The sequence below is a fragment of the Symphalangus syndactylus genome, chromosome 11, assembly GCF_028878055.3.
Source record: "Symphalangus syndactylus isolate Jambi chromosome 11, NHGRI_mSymSyn1-v2.1_pri, whole genome shotgun sequence".
Taxonomy (NCBI): Eukaryota; Metazoa; Chordata; class Mammalia; order Primates; family Hylobatidae; genus Symphalangus; species Symphalangus syndactylus.
The window spans coordinates 46,030,001-46,051,734 of NC_072433.2; the positions used below are offsets into that span (position 1 = coordinate 46,030,001).

At 49.7% G+C, this 21,734-nt stretch overlaps 1 protein-coding gene across 5 annotated transcripts in view; it reads right to left on the minus strand.

The window, feature by feature from the left end:
* The window catches only part of LOC129457799 (UPF0547 protein C16orf87), a 132,273-nt gene that overhangs the window by 40,512 nt on the left and 70,027 nt on the right, over positions 1-21,734 (minus strand). Inside the window, exon 1 of one of the 5 annotated variants that reach the window (XM_055233300.2) lies at positions 6,294-6,921. The exons of the other annotated variants lie outside the window; for them this stretch is intronic. Coding sequence (XP_055089275.1) covers positions 6,294-6,770 — 477 coding nt within the window. The 5' untranslated portion in view covers positions 6,771-6,921. Of the gene's footprint in view, positions 1-6,293; positions 6,922-21,734 lie in introns of those variants that run through there. 5 annotated transcript variants of the gene reach the window in all.

The window sequence follows — 21,734 nt, forward strand, 5'->3', positions numbered from 1 at the left end:
GTATGCTCAGCTAGTCCACACTCAAGCGAATATTTCCAGATGGTCTGACCTCTTGCTGGGTCCTCATGCAAGAGCATGGTGCTTCTGGGGGTTTGGACCCTTCGGTGAAGTCCCTAAGATGAATCCTGGCACATGTTACAGCAGCAGTGCCAGCCACAGCCCAGAGCCTTGCTGGGCCCCCAGGCGTAAGGCACTCACCAGTCTCCGGGCTTCTGTGGCCAAGGCAAGAGAGGCCCCTGTATCAGTGAGTGCCTTATGCCTGGGGGCCCAGCCAGGGCCTTCCCCTGCCTTGCCACAGAAGCCCTTAATTAGAAGCCCAGAGGCCAAAAACAGCTCAGGACATATTTTGTTGGGCTTGCACTTTTTTTTTTTTTTTTTTTTTTGAGACAGGGTCTCGCTCTGTTGTCCAGACTGGAGTGCAGTGGTTGGATCCCAGCTCACTGCAGCCTCGACCTTCCAGGATTAAGTGATCCTCTCACCTCAGCCTCATGAGTAGCTGGGACTACAGGCATGTGCCACTACCTCCAGCTAATTGTTGGTTGATGTTTTTTTTTATAGAGACAAGGTACTCACTTCGTTACCCAGGTTTAAATTTTTCAATTTGTTCCCAACTTTTAAAATCTATGACATTTTTACAGTTAGGATCCCCTTTGGGGTGACAGAATTGTTTCCCATTTTTACTGTGGTGATGGTGACATGGATGGAAACATTTGTGGAGCTATATATTTGAAATGTGCATAGTTTGTATGTATGTGCAGTTTATTATATGTAAATTATACCATCATAATTATTATGTAATTACTATACCTTAATAAACTCACTAGAAAAAAAAAATCTAAGTTCCCAGCTTTTCTTAAAAAATCTGAGGATGGCCGGGCGTGGTAGCTCACACCTGTAATCCCAGCACTTTGGGAGGCCAAGGAGGGTGTATCACATGAGGTCAGGAGTTCAAGACCAGCCTGGACAACAGGGTGAAACCCTGTCTCTACAAAAATACAAAAACTAGCCAGGCGTGGTGACAGGCACCTGTAATCTCAGCAAAACAAAAACAAACACACACACACACACACACACACACACACACACACACACACAGAAAAAAACCTGAAGATCTGGCAACTCTAGGCCAAGACGGCAAAACTCGGCTAGGGCAGTCCCCTCTAAGCAGGGCCACCACAGCTGTCCCAAATGTCTCCCCAGCCCTAAGGTGGTGGTTCCACTGTTTGTCTACATCGTGCCCACTCCTCTCAATTACTACCTGCTCATTACTTTGCGATTCCAGGACACCAAGCTTTGACCTCTGAACAGTAAGGACATAGCACATGGAGAACACACAGCCCAGCACCTGGCGTGGGGGAGGCACTTCATCAAAACTGCTCACTGCCGCTGTCACCATGATCACCAGCATCATCAATGTGGCCCAAATCCCCTGCTCGGCAGACAGCTCCCCCTTATCCTTCTGCAGGCTCTGTCCTGCCGCCCCCGGAGCTGGGGGAACTGGAGGCATGAAACACACCTCCTCCTCTTTTACCCACTGGCAGAAAGGAACTTGGACAGACTGTCCTTTGGCAGACCTTGTTGGGCTCAAACTGTCCTCTCCTTCCCTCATCTTTAGGGTAGGCAGGCGCATGCGTGTGCACCCCCCACCCCCAGCTGGGTGCTGTCTTCAGGGCTCAGCCTTCTAGTGCCTGCCGTTTCTGTGCTTCCTCACACACCATTCTAGAGGACTGGTGCCTCTGAACACATATGCCTGGGGCTGTTTTCCAGGAGACTGCACCTGGCTTCCAGGGATGATCGAATTCACTGCTGGAACCAAATAAAGTGCCGCTGGGGACTTCTGAAGATCTCAGGAGGACCTTCACAAAGTCCTGGCACAATTTTCAAATTTAACCACCAGTGCTAGGATTTAATTCCATTCCACAGATGGTTGCCATGCCCCACTCTCCCAGGAAACACAGTCCCCAAGAAGCCTCCATAATGCATGGCGTTCAGCACTGACTATGTGTTCAGCAGCTGTGGCTGTGTCTCAGTTCACCGCTCATTCTCTGAGCCCTTCCTGCAAGACCTGCCCTGGCCTCAGAACACGGAAGGAAGCAGAGGCTTCCTGTCATGGGCCAATCAGCAGCCAACAGCCTGATGGGGAGACTGGACCAAACCTAAAGACATTCCTAACATGTTTATTAAAACGCCAGGGCCAGAGGAGAGATCTAGCAAGTTCCAGTGGGGCAGGACAGACGGGAAATGGCACAAGAACTCAGAAAAGAGGAAGTTCTATGATTTCCCTTACCCAGAAATGCCTTCATGCAACATGTATAACAGCTAATTTCATTAATACATGAAGTGCTCTTACAAATCAGTAAGAAAAAGGCAAAAAAACAAAATAGGAAAGAGGGGGAAAAGATATGAGCAGGCAGTTCACAGAAAATACAAAAGGTTTCAAACCTGTGAGTGATGTTCAGTCTTCTAGTAAAATAAATATAAATCAAAACTATGAGACATATTAGTCTAGCTTTGGTTATATTTGAAATTTTCCATAATAAAAACCTAAAATTTTTTCATAAGTTCAAAAGGTTAGCTTTAAGAGACACATAAATATTTGTGTTATCTGGGTCTGATACAAATAAACTGTAAATTTTATTTTATTTTATTTTATTTTATTTTTGTGAGATGGAGTCTTGCTCTGTCACCCAGGCTGGAGTGCAGTGGTGCAATCTTGGCTCACTGCAACCTCCGCCTCCCGGATTCAAGCGATTCTTCTGCCTCAGCCTCCCGGGTAGCTGGGACTACAGGCACACGCCACCATGCCCGGCTAATTTTTGTATTTTTAGTAGACACAGGGTTTTCACCATATTGGCCAGACTAGTCTCGAACTCCTGACCTCGTGATCTGCCCACCTTGGCCTCCCAAAGTGCTGGAATTATAGGTGTGAGCCACCACACTCAGCTTTTTTTTTTTTTTAAGATGTAGTTTTTGCTCTTGTTGCCCAGGCTGGAGTATGGTGGTGCAATCTTGGCTCACTGCAGCCTCCAACCTCCTGGGTTCAAGCAATTCTCCTGCCTTAGCCTCCCAAGTAGCTGGCATTACAGGCATGCGCTACCATGCCTAGCTAATTTTTGTATTTCTATTAAAGACAGGGTTTCAGCATGTTGGCCAGGCTGGTTTCGAACTCCTGACCTCAGGTGATCCCCCCCCCACCGCCTCGGCTTCCCAAAGTGCTGGGATTACAGGCTTGAGCCACCTCACCTGGCCTAAAATATTTTTAAAGTATAAGATAATCAGGGAAATTTGAACACCGAACTTCAGTAATACTAAAAAGTTATCATTCGGCCCACTGCAGTGGCTCGTGCCTATAATCCCAACACTTCGGGAGGCTGAGACAGGAGGATTGCCTGAGCCCAGGAGTTCAAGACCAGCCTGGGCAACCCTGTGAGACCCTGTCTCTAAATAAAAATAAATAAACAAAGTTATTCACTTTTTTAGGTGTGATGATAGTGTCAAGATTATGTTTTTTAAAAGAGCCCTTATCTTTTTGCTATAAATGCTAAAACATTTATGAAATAAATGATCCAACATCTCAAATTTCCTTAAAATAATCTGAAGGGGGACGTGGGTGGGGAAAAGAGAAAAAAAAAAACATGTACAATAATTTCCCATTTTCGTTCACCAGAAAGGCAAAGAATCAAAAGCATTCCCACACCTTGATGGTAGGAGACTGATTTGGAGTAGCTTCTTTGAAGGCTGACTTGCCTTTATCTGTACAAATTTACCATTTGGCTTGGCATTTCCACTGCCGGGAGTGTATCATGCAGATAAACTCACACTTGTGACATACATCTATGGATATTCACTGCATCATTATTTATAGTTGCTAAAAATGAGAAACAATAGAAACAAACGGGGATCTGGGTGGTTAACAACTGAAGACAAAGCCCCCAAAGGGAGTACCCGGATATATTCATAACGATATGAACATCAATCAATGCCCAAAATATATTAAGTAAAAAATTAGAAATCAGGGCCAGGACAATGTGAATAACATTTGAATTAAAATAAAACAATTCTGCCAGGAGCGGTGACTCACACCTTTAATCCCAGCACTTTGGGAGGCCGAAGCAGGCAGATTACTTGAGGTCAGGAGCTCGAGACCAGCCTGGCCAACGTGGTGAAACCCCATCTCTACTAAAAATACAAAAAAATTAGCCGGGCATGGTAGCGGGCGTCTGTAATCCCAGCTACTCAGGAGGCTGAGACAGGAGAATCGCTTGAATCCAGGAGGTGGAGGTTGCAGTCAGTCGAGATCGCGCCATTGAACTCCAGGGGTGACAGAGCGAAGCTCCGCCTCAAAAACAAAACAAAAACAACAAAGCAATTCTGGTGCTACAGATTGTGGGAAAAACAAAACAAAACAAAAGGGTGCTGGGATACCAAGGTGCTTGTAGACACAGCCTCTATCTGGAAGGATTAAAAGGAAATCAGAACCCACGCTTGCCTAGGGGGCAGGGTGTTGGTGTTCTGGGGCCTGGGTGATGGAATAGGAAGGAGATGTATGCTCTTTACTCTACATGATTTTTTTTTACTATGTGCACATTAATTTTGTTAAAGCCATTGATTAGATCTATTTTATTATTTGCAGTAGTGACTCTGTATCTGCTGGGGATTGGTTCCTGGGCCCCCTCCACACCAAAATCTATGGCTGCTCAAGTCCCTGATATAAAATGTCATGGTATTTGCATGTAACCTACACACATCCTCCCATACACTTTAAATCACCTCTAGATTACTTATAATACCTAATACAATGTAGATGCTGTATGAGTAGTTGTTATACTATTGTATAACAACTGTATTATTATTTAGAGAATAATGACAAGAAAGAAAAACCTGTACATGCTCAGTACGGACACACCATCATAGGACTAACTACATTTTGATCCGAGATTTGATTGAATCTGCAGATGTAGAACCCACAAATATGGAGGGCTGACTATAATTAGATTACATTTCTTTATTTTTTTTAAGAGACAGGGCCTCACTCTGTGGCCCAGGCTGGAGTGTACTGGCACAAACATAGCTCACTGAAGCCTCCATTTCCAGGACTCAAACAATTCTCCCACCTTAGCCTCCTGAGTAGCTGGTTCTACAGGTATGTGCCACAATGCCTGGCAAATTTTTTTATTCATTTTTTGTAGAGACGGGGTCTTACTATGTTGCCTAGGCTGGTCTCAAACTCCTGGCCTCAAGCAATCCTCCCACCTTGACCTCCCAAAGCACTAGGATTACAGGCATGAGCCACTGCACCCAGCATAATTTTATTTTTTAAAGCTGGGCTTGGTTAGGGTCACACTGCCCTGCAGGCCAAGCCCTCAGAAAAGGCACCGTGCAGACAGCGGGGGCTAGGGAGAGGGGCAGCTCTGAGAGGAGCTGCAGGGCAGGGAGGGGAAGGGGCAGCAGGGGAGCTCTGGCCTGGTGTGGCGAGGGGAGGCATGCTCCTGTCCTCAGCAGCTGACACAGAGTCAAGCACAGACCCCTTTGACCCTAGCTCATCTCTTTCCAGAGGCTGGTGAGTCACTGCAGGGGTCTGAAATGGTGGCTCCAGGTTGTCTGAGTGTTGCTAAGTGGCTGACCCCTAGCTGTCCCCAAACAGGGTGTTCCCTCCATAGACCTCACCCCCCATATCCTTCTCCCAGCGGCCAAGCTTCCATTAGCCTGCAGGATTGATTATGCAACTCTTGGGAACAGCCGCTCCAAGGAATGCCACCCTCCACCCCCAGGCTCCGGCTCCTGCCTGCTGTCCTCCTGGGTGACTGTCAACACTCCTCTCCCCACAGGCAGCTGCACTCTCCACCCCCTCTGGAGCTAAGCTTAAGGTTGGGGACAGGAGGTGGCGGGTGGGTTTCTGAGCAGGGCTTCATCAAGACAGACTGGCCACTCCTGCCTGTCCCACCCCATGTGTGAAGGAGCAGAAGGGCAGTCACGGGGGTGTCAGAGAAGTGTGGTGGTCGTCTCTCCCAAACCGCCAGCGTGTCCCCCACAGCTAGGTTCCCTGGAGCTGCCAAGACCCTGCAGTCCTGGCCAGAGCCCCACTTCTTCCCTTCCCTGGGGAGAACGGCAGGCAGTGTCCTGACTGGAAATCCACCTATGACCTGTAAGTTTCCAGCTCTCCTTTTCCCCATCAACAGGTCACACAGGAAGGGGACACCATGCCTCCAGCTCTCCAAACACTGCCTGCCTGGCCAGTCTCCCACCAGGGTCAGGGCCTCCCATCCAGCCAGGGTAGGGAAGCAGGAACCAACCTCCTCAGGGCTGTCACCTGGGCTGCCTCTCCTCCAGGGGACACGCCCCTGCATGAGGAAATCCGCCACCTTCGATTTCTGGAACGTGGCCCCCACCAAAGCGATGGCCCTGTCCACCGCAGCCACCATCCTGAAGAGGGCCTCCAGCCTGGCACCGTGCTGGGCCGCATCCTGCTGCATGGCCCTCACCAGCTCCAGGACCTCGGGCCACCCGGCCTGGGTGTCAACGGGGGGAACCCCGTCAGCCCCGCCCGGGCCCAGTGCCCGGGAGGCCTCCAGCCTGTGCAGGCCCTGCTCCAGGTGGCCCATGTCTCGGCACATGCTCTGCAACTTCTCTGTGACATCTTCTTGGAAGTGCAGGAGCTGGTCCACCTTCTCGTTCAGCATGTTCAGCTTTTTGTCCATGGTGGTTAAGCAGGCCTTGCCCAACCCTGGCAGCCCCCCGTGCCCCAGACTCTCCTCGGAGGTTCCTGACATGCTGGTGCAGGCCTGACCAGGGCAAGAGCAGGGAATGAGGAGAGGCACAGACCCCTGGTTCTCACTCAGGCAGTGGTGTCTGCAAGGTCATTGTCCTCCGTAGCTGACAGCCTCCTGGCAGCACCAACCTCCACGATAGCCTGGGCTGTGTGAGGAGCACAGAGGCCCGGGTTCTTCCTGTGCCTTTGCTTTGCTTATCTCCCACCCTACACGGGCCTGTGAGTGACAGGCCGAGGTCGGCCCAGGCCCTTCTCCTTGGGGCCCCTTTGACATCACGGCAGCATTTAACATTCCTCTCTGAGAGGCTGCTGATGGGCAAATATGTTAAGAATCTGCCCAGAAGGCCGGGCGCGGTGGCTCACGCTTGTAATCCCAGCACTTTGGGAGGCTGAGGCGGGCGGATCACGAGGTCAGGAGATCGAGACCACTGTGAAACCCCGTCTCTACTAAAAATACAAAAAATTAGCCGGGCGTGGTGGCGGGCGCCTGTAGTCCCAGCTACTCGGAGAGGCTGAGGCAGGAGAATGGCGTGAACCCGGGAGGCGGAGCTTGCAGTGAGCCGAGATTGCGCCACTGCACTCCAGCCTGGGCGACAGAGCAAGACTCCGTCTCAAAAAAAAAAAAAAAAAGAATCTGCCCAGAGCCGACAGGGTTTGTGCAACTAATGGTTCGGAGGAAAGGAAAGGGTCCTTTGGAGAATGGCACCCTCCAGCTGGGCTCCAGGAAGGATCCCGGGGTGGAGGAAGGTCCTTAGAGGCCCAGAGCCCTGAGGTCACACACATCAGAGTCACAATAAAAAGCAAGACCAAGACAGAAAGGAATGTGAGACCACTCAGCAAAGTTGTGACTTTTGCCATGATGAAAATTTTGACGCTTCTGCAAATTTAAAACAAACTTCAGGTGCCACTACTACACCAGCGTTTAGAACATGTGTTTAGACTGTCTGTAGGGTGGCCGGCAGGTCCCTCCCCACCGGAGCCCTCAGTCACTAGTCCCTTGTACCTAAAAATAGAACTGAGGGCAATGGCCCTGGCCACCTGCCAATCGCTGTCCCGAGGGCCATGTTCTTCACAGGGCCCTCAAGGGGACACTCACCAGAGACACCTGCTTCCCCCAATAACAACTATGCAGGTATCAGACATGCAATTTCCATACCGAAACAGACTCAGCAGGGACCCAGAGCACAACAGGCCCGTGTTTCCTGTGGTTTACAAACGTTTTTGCCTTAGAAGCCCTTGGTTCAAATAAAACATTTTACAGAAATATCAGTCAATAAAGCAGACACAAGCAGAGATGCTAAGGTTACCCCCGAGGTGGGGCACAGGGAGCCCCTCAAAGTCCTAGGGACGCCACGGAGCAGTCTGACCTACACCATTTCCATCCAGCTCCCCGCGGGCAGAAGGCAAAGCCCAGAGAGGGGCATTTGCCCAAGGCGGCCCAGGCAGGCACACAGCCTCCTGAGGATGGTCCAGCCATGGGCAGGGCTGCCCCCAAGGGAGGGGGCGTTAGTGTCCCCCTCAAGCTTCCCCCTTCTGAATAAAAGCAATTATGATAAAATCTGACCTGGACATTTGGAATCTAAAAGCACTATTAGGGCCGGGTGCAGTGGCTCACATATGTAATCCCAGCACTTTGGCAGGCGGATTGCTTGTGTCCAGGTGTTCGAAACCAGCCTGGGCAACGTGGTGAGACCTGGTCTCTACAAAAAATAAGCCAGGCGTGGTGGCACACACCTGTGGTCCTAGCTACTCAGGAGGCTAAGGCGGGAGGATTGCTTGAGGCTGCAGTGAGCTCTGATCCTGCCACTACACTCCAGCCTGGCCAACAGAACGAGACCCTGTCTTCAAAATAAATAAATACATGAAAGCACCATTAGAGGTTTTGCTATGTTAAACCATTAACCTATCAATGCAATGAGCTTGCTATGCAAATGCAGCTTGACCACAACCTTCTCTACCTACCCTTCTATCCTGATAGTTGCCCCTGGGCAGCCCACAGAGAAATCTAAACCCATTCCTGAGAGCACAGCCCTGGGTGTCATTGGTGGAATGACCCAGAACATGCTAGAAAGAGCAGGGTCTGTTATATTCACCGCCACTGAAAACAAACACACAAATAAACAAAGTCTCCCTGGAAAAGGAAATTTGAGGGGTAACCCTGTGTTCCAGTCCCTCTGGGGATCCACCGTGCGCCTCAGGAGGACCTCATCTGCCACAGAAGACTCCCCCACCCGACCAGGGCAGCGGGCTCTCCCGACACTTCACGCTTAGCACTTCCCTGTAGATCTGGGCTCCCTGGGCCAACCTTTGGGAAATGGCTGCTTAGGGAAGTCTCCAGAAGTCTAATACACCCAGCCCCTGTGCCTCTCCCCAGTTGGTGCCCATAATTTTTGTGGAATAAAATTCCCACCAGACAAGAGAGGCAGACCCTGGTCTCTGGAGGAGAGACTTCATTATTGCCACTGCTGTGGAGATCTCTGGAGAACCAGCATCCAGCCAAGTCCTGGGTTAATAAAGCTGGAAAGGGCCGGGTGCAGTGGCTCACGCCTGTAATCCTAGCATTTTGGGAGGCCAGAGCAAATGGATCACAAGGTCAAGAGATTGAGACCATCCTGGCCAACATGGTGAAACACCGTCTCTACTAAAAATACAAAAATTAGCTGGGCATGGTGGTGTGCACCTATAATCCCAGCTACTTGGGAGGCTGAGGCAGGAGAATTGCTTGAACCGGTGAGGCAGAGGTTGCAGTGAGCCGACATTGCGCCACTGCCCTCCAGCCTGGCGACAGAGCGAGACTGTGTCTCAAAAATAAATATATAAGCCAGTTGTGGTGGCTCATGCCTGTAATCCCAGCACTTTGGGAGACCGAGGCAGGTGGATCACCTGAGGTGAGGATTTCGAGACCAGCCTGGCTAACATGGTGAAACCCCATCTCTACTAAAAAAATACAAAAAATTAGCCAGGTGTGGTGGTGCATGCCTGTAATCCCAACTACTTGGGAGGCTGAGGCAGGAGAATCTCTTGAACCCGGGAGACGGTGGTTGCGGCGAGCTGAGATCACGCCATTGCACTCCAGCCTGGGCAACAAGAGTGAAACTCTGTCTCAAAAATAATAATAATAATGATAAATAAAACAAATACATAAGCCAGAAAGATAACTTCAAAGTCTAAATGAATCCAGAGGAAAACACCAAATACCCCAGCCATGTATCTATATCAAACATGAATTATCTGAGGCCGGGTGTGGTGGCTCATGCCTGTAATCCCAGCACTTTGGGAGGCCAAGGCAGGCAAATCACTTCAGGCCAGGAGTTTGAGACCAGCCTGGCCAACATGGTGAAACCCCATATCTACTAAAAATACAAAAATTAGCAGGACATGGTGGTGAGCGCCTGTGATCCCACTTACTCAGGAGGCTGAGGAGAATCACTTGAACCCGGGAGGTGGAGGTTGCAGTGAACCGAGATGGTGCCACTGCACTCCAGCCTGGGTGACAGAGCAAGACTCTGTCTCAAAAAAGAAAAAAAAAAAAAAGAGTTAAATTACAAAAGGATTTGTCATGTCTTCATTAAGCAACAAGTTTACAAGGTAGCTCATTTGCTAAGAATGTGGCTGCGGCTGGAAGCTCCCTGAGGGCAGACCAAGCCTCTTGGCCTTGGCTTGGATTCCCGGAGGCACCAGCCGCCTGGCACATGGTAGGTGTTCAACATGGAGGAATGAGCTAAGGAGGAGGCAGCAGGAGGCTGAGCAGACCATCCTGAGACTTCTGTGGAAGGAGGAGGCATCAAAGTGAGCACAGGGCAGGAAACCCTGCCAATCTGGGAAGGGAGCTCCAGGGCGCTCCGGGGCCCTCTGGGAGAAAGCCTAGAACATATTGCAGGCAGTTCCTGGGGCCTCTTTGGTGGAAAGGAGTAGCCAGAAGGACCAGCTTTAACCTCTTTCGTTCTCACTTTAGGGGAAATGAGTTTGCAGCACATGGATTTCCTGCGGGGATGCTTCTCTCTAACTCTCCCTGATGCACAGGACACAGCAGGGGGCTTGGCCAGATTTTGGGTGATGGTGCTTGCCCAGAGGATGGGGAGGCATTGACCCCCCAAGCCAAGAGAAGGAAGACCAGAGAAGAGGTAGCTGAACTGGATTGACAGAGCAGCAAATACAATAATCCCTTGTCTTTCCTGGGTAAGGAGAGGACAGCGGATCCTCTCCCAGAAAAAGACAGGCTGACCTCTATTCACCCTAGGGTGGGACCAGCATGCACTAAACCCCAAGACTCTTCCCTGGCCTTCTGGTGACCTAACAGTCTCGGGGATCATGGGGTGAGAGAGATTTCAACACCCTCATTTTATTTTACTTTGTTTTTTTCTAAGATAGGGTCTCGATCTGTTGCCCAGGCTGGAGTGCAGTAGCACAACCACAGCTCACTGCAACTGGAACTCCTAGGCTCAAGCAATCCTCCAGCCTCAGCCTGCTGCATAAGTGGGATTACAGGTGCATGCCCCCCACACCCAGCTAATTTTTAATTTTTTTAAATGTCATCACCCAGGTATTAAGCCTAGTACCCATTAGTTAATCTATACAATAAGCCCCCATGACACAAGTTTACTTGTGTAACAAACTTGCACATGTATCCCTGAACTTATAATAAAAGTTAAAAAAAAACTTTCTTGTAGAGATGGGGTCTTTCAATATCTTTCCAGGCTTTATTAACCCAGGACAGTGGTGACGCACACCTGTAACCCCAGCACTTTGGGAAGCTGAGGCAGGGGGATTGCTTGAGCCCCAAGACCAGCCTGGGCAACATAGCAAGACCCTGTCTCTACAAAAGAACATATATGTATATATTAGCCAGGCATGGTGGCATGTGCCTGTCATCGCAGTTATCAGGAGGCTGAGGCAGAAGGATCTCTTGAGCCTGGGAGGTTGAGGCAGCAGTGAGCAGCAATGGAGACACTACTCCACCTGGACAACAGAACAAGATCCTGCCTCAAAAAATAAAATAAAATAATATCAAGGCTCTGACTCAAGCTGAAAGACTGACCGCTCATATTTCTCTCCTTCCCCTCCAGAGACTTCATGGTAAAGGAAGAAAATAAATACCCACCCGCAACGATGAACAGAATGGAAGGGGCCACTAGTGAATGGGTGTTATCAATGAATTTCTGGAAGATGGAAAACTGGTGGAGGAGAGGTAACTGGAGAAACAAGAAAGAGAAAACTGCAGCCTCACTGGCCACAAAGGCGAATACAGATAAGCACAGAGCCAGCTTTCCCTGTAGGACCCCAGAGAGGCTTCGAGCCCCGAGACCCCCGGTGGGGTAAATGGGGAGCAGGAATGCAAGACTGAAAAGTCCATCCCTCCTCCTGCCCCACACCTCAGCACAGAAGGGCCTGGCCAGGCCCATCCTCCCTAGAGATCAGAGCCTGCTTCTGGAGAAATGTAATGGTCCACACCACAATAGTTCTAGGGGCTGGCTTTTGGGGTTCCTCAGGAGCACCCCACCTGATAATCCTCAACAAAACCACGCAGTTAACAAGCCTCAACCACCCACCCAGCTGTTATACCTTCTTCAGAAATATGCACAGACAAAAAGGATCACTGGATGTTCAAAGAAAGCCTTCAAGATGAAAAGGGAAGACTAAAGCAAATAAACAGAAACATGATCACAGAAGAAACAGAGAAAATGAGAAACAGAAGGTTTCAAAAAGGCTGTCATTTTGCAGGGTGAGGTGGCTCACGCCTGTAATCCTAGCACTTTGGGAGGCCAGGGCCGGGGGCTCGATTGAGCACAAGAATTCGAGACCAGCCTGGGCAATATCGGGAGAACCTGTCTCTACAAAAAAAATTTTTTAATTAGCTGGGTGTGGTGGCGTGCGCCTGTAGTCCCAGATATTTGGGAAGCTGAGGTGGCAGGATTGTTTAAGCCCAAGAGGCGGAGGTTGCAGCGAACCGTGTTCGTGCCACTGCACTCCAACCAGGGTGACAGGGCAAGACCCTGTCTCAAAAAACAAACAGACAAGGCTGTCATTTGTAGCCACAGAAAAGCATGAAAGGCTATTCCATTCTTTAAAAAAGGAGAGGATGCTATGGAAAAAGAACAACTGTAGAATAAAAGAGAGATCTTGGAATTTAAAAATACGAATAGTAAAATTTAAAAATTCAATATAGGGATTAGAAGATAAAGCTAAGATAATATCCCAGAAAATAAAACTAAAAGATGAAGACATGTGCAGGAGAGAAAGCTCTTCGACAATGAGTCCAGCTAGCCTTATATCTAATTAACTGGAGTTTCAGAAAGAGAAATGAAAGAAGGAAAGAATTTATAAAAGAAATACTAGAGTCATTATGCAATTTTAGAACACAGGGATAAACAGAAGATTTAAAAACTCACTGAAATTTAAAAGAAAAAAAAAACCACATACTTGTGAGAATTTGTCCCCTTCAAAATTCATGTCAAAATTTAATCCCAGTATGGCAATATTGAGAGGTAAGACCTTTAAGAAGCAACTGGATCACAAGGCCCCTGCCCTTACGGGTTAATGCATGAATGGGTTATCATGGGAGTGGGCCTGGTGGTTTCATAAGAGGAGGAACAGAGACCTGAGGGAGCACACTCAGCCCCTTTGCCATGGGATACCCTGGGCCACCTCTGGACTCTACAGAGAGGGCCCCCCAGCAAGAAGGTCCTCACCAGATGCAGCCCTTCAACCTTGTACTTCTCAGCCTCCATAACTAAAGAAATACATTCCTTTTCATAAATTATCCAGTTTCAGGTATTTCTGAAAATAGACTACTACACATACCAAAGAACTAGAATCAGAATGACATGAAACTTCTCATCCTAAAAACAACTGGATGCTAGAAGAGAGGCTGGCTGTCAAAGTCTAGATAGGACAGCACTTCCCCTTAGAATTTTGAAGACACTGCATCACCATCAGAGAACAAAATGAAGGGTTTTATGATTTGCAAAAATGCAAACAAATCGTGCTTTTTTTTTTTTTTTGAGACATAGTCTCACTCTGTCACCCAGGCTGGACTGCTGTGGCGTGATCTCGGCTCACTGCTGCCTCAACCTCCTGGACTCAAGCAGTCCTCCACCTCAGCCTCCCAAGTAGCCAGGACTACTGGCGTGTGCCACCATGCTTGGCTAATTTTTTTTTTTTTTTTTTTTTTGAAACGGAGTCTCGCTCTGTCGCCCAGGCTGGAGTGCAGTGGCGCAATCTCGGCTCACTGCAAGCTCAGCTTCCCGGGTTCACGCCATTCTCCTGCCTCAGCCTCTCTGAGTAGCTGGGACTACAGGCGCCCGCCACCACGCCGGGCTAATTTTTTGTATTTTTAGTAGAGACGGGGTTTCACCATGGTCTCGATCTCCTGACCTCGTGATCCGCCCGCCTCGGCCTCCCAAAGTGCTGGGATTACAAGCGTGAGCCACCGCGCCCGGCCTGGCTAATTTTTATGGTTTTTTTTTTAGAGATGGGGTTTTGCCATGTTGCCCAGGCTGCTTTTGAACTCCTGGTCTCAAACAATCCACCTGCCTCAGCTACAAAAGTGCTGAGATTATAGGCTCGAGGCACCACACCTGACCCACGCATGCTTTCTAAGGAAGCTGCTTTGACAATATACTCCAGCAAAATGAGGGGGTAAACAGCCTGGCCAACATGGTGAAACCCCGTCTCTACTACAAATACAAAAAAATTAACCGGGCCTGGTGGTGGGTGCCCGTAATCCTAGCTACTCAGGAGGCTGAGGCAGGAGAATTGCTTGAACTTGGGAGGTGGAGGTTGGAGTGAGCTGAGATCACGCCATTGCACTCCAGCCTGGGTGACAAGAGCGAAACTCTGTCTCAAAAAAAAAAAAAAAAAAAGAGCTCCAAGAAACAATAGCTTCAACCTAGGCCCAAAGTTGAAGCAAGAAAATCAAGAGTGTTCAACAGGAACCTTCCCGGGGGGAGAGTGTACAATAGAATGCAATTAAACACGTGCAGCAAAATGTGGAGAGCATGGGGCCTGGAGTCAGACTGCCTGGATTTAACTTCTGCCTCTGCCAGTTATTAGCCAGAGCTGTGGGCCAGTGTTCACTTAACCTCTCTGAGTCTATACTTCCTTGTTTGTAACAGGAGAATAATAATAACACATACCCTCATGGAGTGGTCGGGAGGTGCCATGAGAATGCCTGGGAGGCACCCAGCAAGTGCTCAAACATTAGCCATCAGCATGATGATGGCAGATACGGCAAAAGGGGAACAAAAGGAATTAGAGACGCCAGGACAACTAGAGTTCTTTTTTCTTTTCTTTTTTTTTTTTTTTTGAGACGGAGTCTTGCTCTGTCGCCCAGGCTGGAGTGCAGTGGCGCAATTTCGGCTCACTGCAACCTCCGCCTCCCGGGTTCAAGCAATTCTCCTGCCTCAGCCTCCTGAGAGTAGCTGGGACTACAGGTACATGCCGCCACGCCTGGCTAATTTTTTGTATTTTAGTAGAGATGGGCTTTCACCGTGTTGCCCAGGCTGGTCTCGAACTCCTGAGCTCAGGCAATCCGCCCACGTTGGCCTCCCAAAGTGCTAGGATTACAGGTGTGAGCCACCGCACCCAGCTCAGAGTTCTTACAAGAAAGAATGAGATTAAAATACAATCATTGATTTTGCATTGAAGAATATTTAGTCATAGTAAAGTAAACCCTTTATTAAGTAAAAGCAGAGACATCTGTCTTGTGAGGGTGAGGGAGGGAAAGTGGGGAGTGTGAGAGAGCTAAGTCCTCATTTATCTTACCAGCAACTCCATAGATCATGCACAAAACAGAGAATGAAGAAATATGGAGGCAAATATCAAAAGAAACAAAGAAACAGCTTCAATGTGTTTGCTTCTGGGGACCAGGACAGGAGACGGGTTATCCAGAACCTAAGGACAGCCTCTAAGGGGAGAAACACACAGTGCCCTTTGTTGATTTGTGTATTTATTTATAACAGTTGTGTTGCAGCGTGTAGCAGTGAAAGGTCTTGTTCTAACAAAATCAAATATGATGACGATTTTCTGAGGGAAGGAAGCCACATGTTGAGAGGAAAGTTTTCTAATTCACACAAAATGCCATAGGGGCTCACGGTGCACCTGGCACTTAGCCTCTGTGAACACAGGTTTCCTCATCTGCACTGGGGGCCCATTAACTGCAATAACCACAGGGCTATTAGACATTAACGTAAGCAAAATGTCTAGCACAGCACCTGGCACATGGTAAGTTCACGAAAATGGCAGCCATTGGAACGGCCATCCTTAAGACCAGCCACACCTTCTCCCCGTTTGACTGCAGACGGTCAGCCCAGCAAGGCAGCAGTGTGCTTGCTCGGTCACTTCATTGTGGGGTGGGGGGCAGGAGGAAGAAGGGGGACAGCTTCCCAGTCCTAAGCCAGCTGACCTCCTCCCAGCCCAGGCCACCTCCCCGCCCGCACCGCACCATTACTGGAATGCGCTGAAGAAGTACACACATCCCCTCCATGGCACCAAGCTCACTTAAGAAAGGAAAGCAGAGATGAAGAACTCCAGAAAGCCGCACAGAGTTCAACGCGGACAACTTCAGGGGTAGCTGCCATCCACATCGTCTGTCCACCACGATGCATTTGTTGCAGAAGGCCCAAGCTGACCACCCCCAAACTGTCCCCCTAAACCAAAGCTTTCTGCTGACTTTCTTGGCGCAAGAGAATCCAGGACTGGGGAACAACTGTCACCAGGTCTCCCTTAGTCCCGTGACCCTACAAATTGTTCCTTGGGCTCTTACTTCAAAGCACTTTTGCCCGGAGCTGCCCTTACCGCAAATATCTGGGTGTAACCCGACGCCCGCTGCTGGCCTCTGGTGCTGGGACCGCGCAGTGCTGGAGTGAGGCACAGAGTCCCCATCCATCAGCCACTGTGACTGTGCCAACTCCGTGTTTACTCTGCCTAGAGATGGATGCTGCCCAACCGCCCGGAGCGCTGGGAATGAGGTGGGCTGGCTGGCCAGGATGATTTCTCTGGAAGAACTCAGGCAGGAGCGATAAGCCTGGCATTTCCACTTATCTCTGAGCCTGTCCAGGCCCCAGCGGCATCCAGAGGCTTCACTTGGTTATCTGCCTTGCTGGGCTCTATCTGCCTCCCCGGGGGCCTACTTCCTGCATCACTTAGCAAAGTATCCAGCTGTGAAACAAACACTGTGTGGTCCAAGGAGGGAGGAATGAAGGGAGGGAGTCCTCGGGCAGAACTGACCTGAGTTCAAAACCTTGCATCTAGGTGCAGGGGCCCTGGGGATGTGCAGGGACTCCTTGCCTTCAGGGAGCCCTCAGGACAGAGGAGAGGCCGGGTCCCCAGCAGAGAGGTGGCGGCCCTGCACGTCTTCAGTGGGGCTGCTTGTACCCTGGCTGGGCCTGGTCAGTCACCTCTGTGCTGGGAGGGTCCTGCTATTGGCCCTCCAAATAAAACTACTCAGAAGGCAGCAAAGAGGCACAGAGTCCCCAAAGCCCGGGGCTGCAGTGCAGGAGAAGACAAGGAGACAAGGACACGTGGCTCTGTCAGGGACGTGCCAGGGAGGGCTCCCTGGCCAGATCTTCCCAGAGCGCCTGGGAGAGACCAAGCTATACACACACAAGCATACACACTCCCTCTCTCTCTCCCGCCTCCCCCCCCCACACTCTCTCTCTCTCTCTCTCTCAACTTTGGGACCACAAATTAACTAGCTTGGCTGACGGGAAGGAGAGACGGGGCTGCCGGCTTCTGTACGCACTCACAGACCCTGTGCTGAGCGCTTTGGCTGCCTCTCCTTATTTGAGACACTGCAGCCCTGTGGGGTGGGTCATTGTTTGTCATCCCCATTTCACAGAGGAGGAGCAACCTGGGGAACTTCAACAGCTGCCCAGGGCCAGTCCACCAGAGAGGCATGAGGACAGCGTTCCAACCCCATGCTCATCACTCACACCCTCTGCCACTTTCACAGACAGGAGGGATCTCAGACACTGGAAGGGTCATCTCCCTTATTTTGTAGATGGAGATTCTGAGGCCCAGAGATGGGAAGGGGCTTTCTGAAGGTCACACAGCACGTAAGTAGCAAAGACAGGGCCAGATGGTAAAACCATTGCCCTTGGAATGACCTGGAATGACCTGGAACTCCCCAGCTCTGTAGGTTGAGTGGTGTGTGCGGGGTACGGGGTGAGACTGGCCTACGCCCCCAGGCTGGGCTCTGATGGTTGTCTGAGAAGATGGGGGAGAGGGCCGAGGGGCAGGGACTCCGAGATATTCAATATTGGTTGCTTATTCTTTCACAGTAAAATGTCTATGACCTGTCTCATCCTGGCCATGCAGAAAGATGATAAAGCAACAGCCACAGCCCTGCCAGGATGAATCAAGGAGCTGAGCTTGGGAGTAAAACCAAAGTGCAAGTCTGACTCTACAGAAGTGGAGGGAAACAGCAGCCGCAGAGAAACCTGGCCTGGTGAGGGGGTGTCCCCACTGGCTCTCTGGTGCCACTGGGTTTGCTCCCAGGATCTCACTGCCTTCTGTGTGTGGTCCTGCACCCCTGGGCGAAGGCTTCTCATTTCCTCTCTTCCTTCTCCACATGCGAGTCAAACTGTTCCCTGCTTAAGCAAAGTCAGATGGAATCAGCCTGAAAATGCTAGAGAATAACAAAAAAGCACCCCCTGGAGCTAAATCCAGACCAATGGCCATTCATCCACCCACCCATTCATTCACTGAGCAACAATAAACACTTATTAGGAAATAATAACACTAGTGTCGACTGAGCCAGGCACTGTGCTACATCCTTACATCAATTACTGTACTTGCCCCTCACAACAATTCTAGGAGGAAAAAACTGTTATCCCCATTTCACAGACAAGTAAACTGAGGCACGGGGTGATGAAGGCATGTTCCAAAGTCAGACTCGCGTTTGCCTACAACTGAGGGTGGTGTCACTGCAGCTTTCTTTTCTTTCCTATTTTTTTCTCCCCTTTCCTCCACTTTTTTTTTTTTAATTTTTTTTTATTTTTGCTCTGTCACCCAGGCTGGAGTGAAGAGGCGCGATCTCTGCTCACTGCAACCTCTGCCTCCCAGGCTCAAGCGATTTTCCTGCCTCAGCCTCCCTAGTAGCTGGGATGACAGGCAGGCGGGCACCACCACACCCGGCTAATTTTTTGTATTTTTAGTAGAGATGGGGTTTCATCATGTTGGCCAGGCTGGTCTCGAGCTCCTGACCTCAAGTGATCCACCCTCCTTCGCCTCCCAAATTGTGGGATACAGGCGTGAGCCACCACGCCCAGCCCCTTTTCCACATGCTCTAATCTCACTGAAACTTTCTGCTTTCTGTCTAGAACCCAACTTTTTCTATGAGAGGCTACATCTTCCAGCTGCCAATTCAGAAAACTCAATTATGCTTAAGTTGGAACCAGGCCAACCCGTCTCATGCAGGGTTCCATCTGCAAAGTCCTTGAGCACCAGTGCTCACGATCTCTGCTCATCCAAGGGGGAGGGACCACTGCCCCATTTCACTCGTGGAGAGACTGAGGTCACAGGGAGAGTCCACGAGAAGCTGGGCCTCAGACCTGGCTCTGCTGCTCTGGGGCCTGTGTTCACTGTGGATGAGAGGGTTTCTGGAAGTCCCCTCGACTCCTACAAACACACATGCAGCTTTGGGACGCCGCCTCACCTCCCCTGGCTGACAAGAATCAGAGAAGGGACTGCAGGGTCTTGAAGTTAACTCGCTTCTCTCAGCCCGACCGTGGGCAGGCCCTGTGCTCAGCACCTTAGCTGCACTGTCTTATTTAATCCCCTTCACTGTGCCCATTCTTGTGGGCTCTGAGCTCTGCTTGTGCCATGGGAAACCCCAAAAGTCTGGACAGGAGTGAGGTTAACACATAGGAACAACAGAGAAAGTGGGACAGTCATTAACTGCAAGGTGCAGGGGACATGAGTGAGATGGGGTGACTGTGTAACTCACCAGTGCTCCCAGCCCCACCCCACATCCCATCAAAAGAACTTTCTCTTCACCTGTGAACTCTCTCCCCTCAGTCTACCCCTACCCTCTGAGCTGAGCCCAGTCCCAAGATGTCTTGGTATCAAATCTGAAGAACTGGTAGCAGAGGCGGGACCTGAGGGTCCATAGGAGAGGACTTGGTTGATCCGGGTAGCAAAGTCCCAACATTGGGGCAGGAAAAAGGTGACACAGACACCAAGCAGGGTCTGAGGTCTGGGGAGGGTCACATCCTCAGGCAGCCACAGGATGTGAGAGAGAATGGGTGAGGACAGAGGAGGGTTTGGAAAAATGTCTGTTCCAAGATATAAATGGTTGTTGGGGATCAAAAGTTGGAATGACACAGTGGCCAGGGCAGGCTTCTGGGGCCCCACATCTGCAGAAACTCAGCCACATGGTACCAGCGAAGTCAGCGTGTAAGAGGAAGGCAAAGAAATTGGGGAGGACTTCTTGGAGGAAATGGGACTTGAGCTGAGCCTTGAAGGATGGGCGAGACTTGGAAGGCTAAGAAAAGACGGTTCTAGTGAGGTCACAGAGGGAACAAAGCCCAGGAGGAGCCTGGCAGGTGGGGGTGAGGATGCAAGGACCACCCTCCAGCCACGTGACATCAATGGAGGCCCAGCAGGTGGGACCCTTAAGACGGTGGACCAGGAAAATTAGGCCGAGACATACAGACCTGAAGCAGCAAGACAGAGGGACAGTGATGCTATGGAACATTTTGGGGTGGGCAGTAACATGATAAAGTTAGTATTTAGGAATGAATGGAAGTGATTACCTGGGGTGGGGGGATTGGTGCAGAGAGGACACAAAGTGAATTCTGGGATGCTGGAGGTAGGTGTTTTATGTCTTGGGTGGTGTCACAGAGTGTATGTGTATGTTCAAATTCCATAGGCTGAGCAGGGCACAGTGGCTCACGCCTGTAATCCCAGCACTTTGGGAGGCTGAGGCAGGTGGATCACCTGAGGTCAGGAGTTCGAGATCAGCCTGGCCAACGTGGTGAAACCCCGTCTCTACTAAAAAATACAAAAAATAGCCGGGTGTGGTAGTGCACACCTGTAATCCCAGCTACTCGGGAGGCTGAGGCAGGAGAATCACTTGAACCTGGGGGGTGGGGGTTGCAGTGAGCTGAGATTGCACCACTGCACTCCAGCCTAGGCGACAGAGCGAGACTCTATTTCAAAACAAAACAAAACAAAAAACAAATTCCACAGGCTGTAATGTGTGTGTATTGCACTGCATGTAAGTCATGCCTTAATCAGTTCTGTAGCATGAAAAAAAAAGGGAAGGAGGATAGAGGGGAGTGGTGGGGACCAGCATCCACATAGAAGCTCAAATTAGCAAGTGTTTACCACTTCTGGGAAGCATGTTGTTGCCAAAACACAGGGGCTCTAAGTGGAGCAACATCTCAAGGAACAAGTCTGAAAGTTCTTCCAAGGCCTCTCATTCCACCACCCCGCAGGCCAGCAACAGAAGCAGGACCCCTCCCTGCTGCAGGCAAAAATCTCTAAGGATATGCAATGCTCTTCTAGGTTTACTAGGTAAAGACTTCACCTCAAGCATATACATAGAATCCCATTTTTGTTGAAAATATACATATATGTATGCCAGTATGGTTCATTCCGCCTGTGAGAATTACAGATAATCTCTATTTTCTATATTTCATTTATATTTTTCTAATAAAAAATTAAGTGTGTAGTTTATTACTCAACAATTTTTTTCTATAATAGTCATCATTCACCTAGAGCCAGAGGAATTATTCTAGACAGATGATACGCCTAAGAGACAGGTTTAACTAACCAAGAACACGGAGCAATAGACTCCCGCAGGACCCCAGCTTACGGAAAACATTTACAAACAATATATTGGGAGGTCTGAGGTCAATTGCTTAGGCTTAAATGAACAGAAACATGTCTATTTAGCAGCCACAGGAAGGCTCCTCAGAAATCACACGTCACGGGGAAAGAACAATTATCCTCCTGTGTGCTT